The sequence below is a fragment of the Perkinsus marinus genome (assembly GCF_000006405.1).
Source record: "Perkinsus marinus ATCC 50983 genomic scaffold scf_1104296958686, whole genome shotgun sequence".
NCBI lineage: Eukaryota > Perkinsozoa > Perkinsida > Perkinsidae > Perkinsus > Perkinsus marinus.
Window position 1 is genome coordinate 355362 of NW_003206671.1, and position 3278 is coordinate 358639.

The 3278-nt window shown below is 52.7% G+C and overlaps 1 protein-coding gene across 1 annotated transcript in view; it reads left to right on the forward strand.

Moving 5' to 3' along the window:
• Pmar_PMAR028244 (hypothetical protein) overlaps positions 1-3278 on the forward strand; it is a gene marked incomplete at its 5' end in the record, with an annotated part of 15170 nt that overhangs the window by 7868 nt on the left and 4024 nt on the right. Inside the window, 10 exons of the mRNA XM_002774193.1 lie at positions 1-101; positions 147-282; positions 446-615; positions 666-814; positions 862-999; positions 1122-2016; positions 2128-2517; positions 2657-2814; positions 2862-3018; positions 3157-3235. Of these exons, the coding sequence (XP_002774239.1) occupies positions 1-101; positions 147-282; positions 446-615; positions 666-814; positions 862-999; positions 1122-2016; positions 2128-2517; positions 2657-2814; positions 2862-3018; positions 3157-3235 (2373 nt within the window). The remainder of the gene's footprint in view (positions 102-146; positions 283-445; positions 616-665; positions 815-861; positions 1000-1121; positions 2017-2127; positions 2518-2656; positions 2815-2861; positions 3019-3156; positions 3236-3278) is intronic.

Below are 3278 nucleotides of genomic sequence, written 5' to 3' on the forward strand. Positions count from 1 at the left end.
TCCCTATAGCTCAAATATGCAGCCAGGCTTTGAATGAGGAGACTGATTCCTACGCGAGGCTAGCTATGGCCGCAGCGTGGCACCTCGTCCTTGGTGCAGGAGTAAGCTCGCCGTTGAAGAGTCTTCGCTAGCATTTCTCTTGTCAGATCTTGCATCTTGAGACGGACCCCACAGAGTCTCGATCAGCTTGGTGCATCAACGTTAATCGGTTCATCAGAGACCAGGAGAGTGAGCTCAACATAAGACAACGTTGCCTCGATTTGGCTGCCGTGGGAGCTGATGGTGAGTTCCGGGGTATCGTCAATCATCGGTGAACTTGGGCCGAATCACGAAGATAGGAAGTGTCACTACTGGAGTCTCGGGACATCAGTATTGAAACGTGCCGTGCCCATCACCAATCATTCAGAGTTCATATTGTTGATTCTTTGATTGGTTCTCCCCTCAGGTATTGCATCTCTTCGTCGAGCGCTCGAGAAGCTGACTAAGAGTGTATCTGCAGTAGAAAACACTCTGTGTGTCCGAGAGATCCCCGAGAGTCGGCCTGAGACGGTTGATGAATCTGTTTGGGAAACCAGCGGGCTCGCTGATATCAATAGGGAAGAAGCTAACTATAGAGTGAGTCATTCTGGTTATGAAGATGTTGTGCCTCATTGGTTGGCTGATAGGAGTTGCGGACTATCGTCCAAGGCTTCGTGCAATCAGTTGTGGTGCCTTTGATATCTGATGACAGCTGTCGGTGGCGCAAGGAGGGACTAGAGCTTGACGAGGCCATGGTGATGGTCCAGAGCGCTGCGAGCGTTGCTGAGACCTTAACGTGAGAAGATTACGTGGTCAATGATTGTTGGTCATTTTTACATGCAGGACTTCTTTCCCGGCTCATTCTGATATTACTCGTCCGCTGGCGTTAGACTGCCTGGCGATGGCTTCGGGTGTCGCCGCTATCGCCTTGAGGAGGGACAAGGGGAAGGAAGCTTTGCATGTCAGGGATACTCTGGGCAGGTGAGCCGAGTAAACGCCATCCTCCTTGAGAATCGTGACAGTAGCTCGGAACAAGCTCAGGCGAGTTGTTCATCATTCTCGTTCAGTTTCCAGTCTGGTTGTTCATGACGCGTTTTTGTCAGGGTCCATCTCCCTCTACGGACGAGTTCTCTCGCCGCTGAGGAGTCTGATGATGCTGCCTATGATCCCACTATCGCTTCGCTGGCACTCCGTTCCTTCGGCGTTGCCCGTTGTCAAACAGGTCGAGTTGACGACGGCCGATGCACCGCTGTGGAGCACGTGGATGCCCTGGTTTCGGAGTTCGAGCGCTTAGAAGAGGAAGAGGCACTTAGCAAAGATGAAGGCATGATAAGACAGAATGAGGTGACCTTCATTGAGCGGATGAGAGAGCTGACGAACGAAGATGACAATGATCTGGAGAAGTTGCAGCAAGAATACAACGTGAAGCTGTTCGAGGATGCATCCCATAGCAGAGTCATACGCCAACTGGAGAGTGACGATGTTCTCGCTGACATCGGGGCTCCTGGAGAGTCCGCCGAAATAGTTGATGAGGATGACGATATTGCCTCCTCCCGCGCTAAGCTGGGTACTAGTGCTGATGCCCTTCGTGCATTGGACAACCTGTCGGGTCTGCTGGTACACGCTGTTACGGACGAGGATGGTGCGGCTGACGGTGAAGGTCTTATGGACGAGCTCCTCGGGGAGGCCTGGGGAGATGTATTGAAGAGCATGAAGGACGATGAGCTGCTGACAGGCAGGGCCTGTGCTCCAGCTGATACCATCGTTGGTCCGTGGGTTAATGAGGATGGTCTACCTCTGGTGTTGGGTAGACTGAGGCGTCTGACTAGGGACCTTGATAGGAAGGTCGCGGGAGAGGAGCTGATGCCTTCTGTTGAGAAAGAGGAGAAGGAAGTAGAGGAAGCCGATGAGGGTGTAGAGAAGGATGAAAGCGAGATGACTCTGGACGAGCTGGAGGCACTAGAGAGAAGACGCTTGAAGAGGGAGAGCGAACTCAAGGTGAGCTTTTTGCCGCAGCTTATACTGCTATGTCCTTCCTGGATTCATTTTCACTTGTCTTCTTGGGGTTCTTGACCGGCCCTATCTGCTGTGCATAATCATCTTCGCCAGGTTCGTCTCCGAGATGTTATCAACCGTAAAGGAGCTCGAGCGACTGAGAAGCTGTCCTTCTATTTGGAGTCCGCTGATGGTCGGGCGCTTGACCTACTCAATTGCCACTTCGTTCATCCCCTCACTCTGCTCCTCAACCATTTGGAGTCCATCAATCGGGCCATCCCAGAGGGCCATCCCGCTGTGGACGCCTGTCTGCGTGCGGTGAAGAAATTCCTAGAGTCATGCACTCTGGGTTCGACGAGTCCCATGTCCGCATTACTCATGCTCGAGGAGTGTCTTGATCGTTATGATGCTTTGGTCCGAGCTGTTCCTTCTCATCTCCTGAAGGCGGGTGCGAGCGCTGTGATCAGTGTGAGGCGCTCCGTGGCGACCTTCAGAGCAATGCAGGTAGGCGGGCACAACTGGGCCGACTGATGATCGCAACAGTCTGAATTCTGGGTTCTCATTCTCTTACCGTGATGTCGCATTTCGGATGAGGCTTCAGACAGTGATGGCTTTATTCACATGTTTGACCACATCATCTCAGATTGCCTCGTGGCGTGATCTCCGAGCTTCCCGGGAGGCGTATTGGCGCTCTAAGGCTCGCGGACGCTGGTTCGCCCGTCTATGGTCAGCAGCGAAAAGCACTAAGATCGACGGCTCTGATGACAAGCTGAAGGCGGAGCTGTTCGACACTGGCATGAGGTGGTTCACCGCCACATGGTCTCACAAGAGCTGTATTATTCTTTCAGATTCCTCCGCACCTCTCCCTTGGTGCAGTTTTCGGAGCGTGTTGTGATCATCAAGACTGTTGGCGATTTGCTTCACGTTCCCGTGCTGCAGCATCTTCATGGTATGGCTATGGTATGGTTGCCGTACGTGGACAAGCAGATGGAGATACACCGAAAGGTGAGAAATGAGAGTACCCAAATGGTGTATGGGAACAGTAGTGGCTATTCGTTGCGTATGTGACGGTTGAAAAGGGGTTTCTATAGTAGTTCGGATTGGAATCGAGCCTTGTCGATGCAATCTCTGCTGTGTATTTAGGCACTGGAGAAGGAAGTGAAGGAGCTCATTCAGTGCGCCCGTTGGGATCTAGGACCCTCGGCCAACCACGCTGCTTTCCGTGATATGACGAAACGGTCGCATAAGCAGCTAGCGAAGGCCGC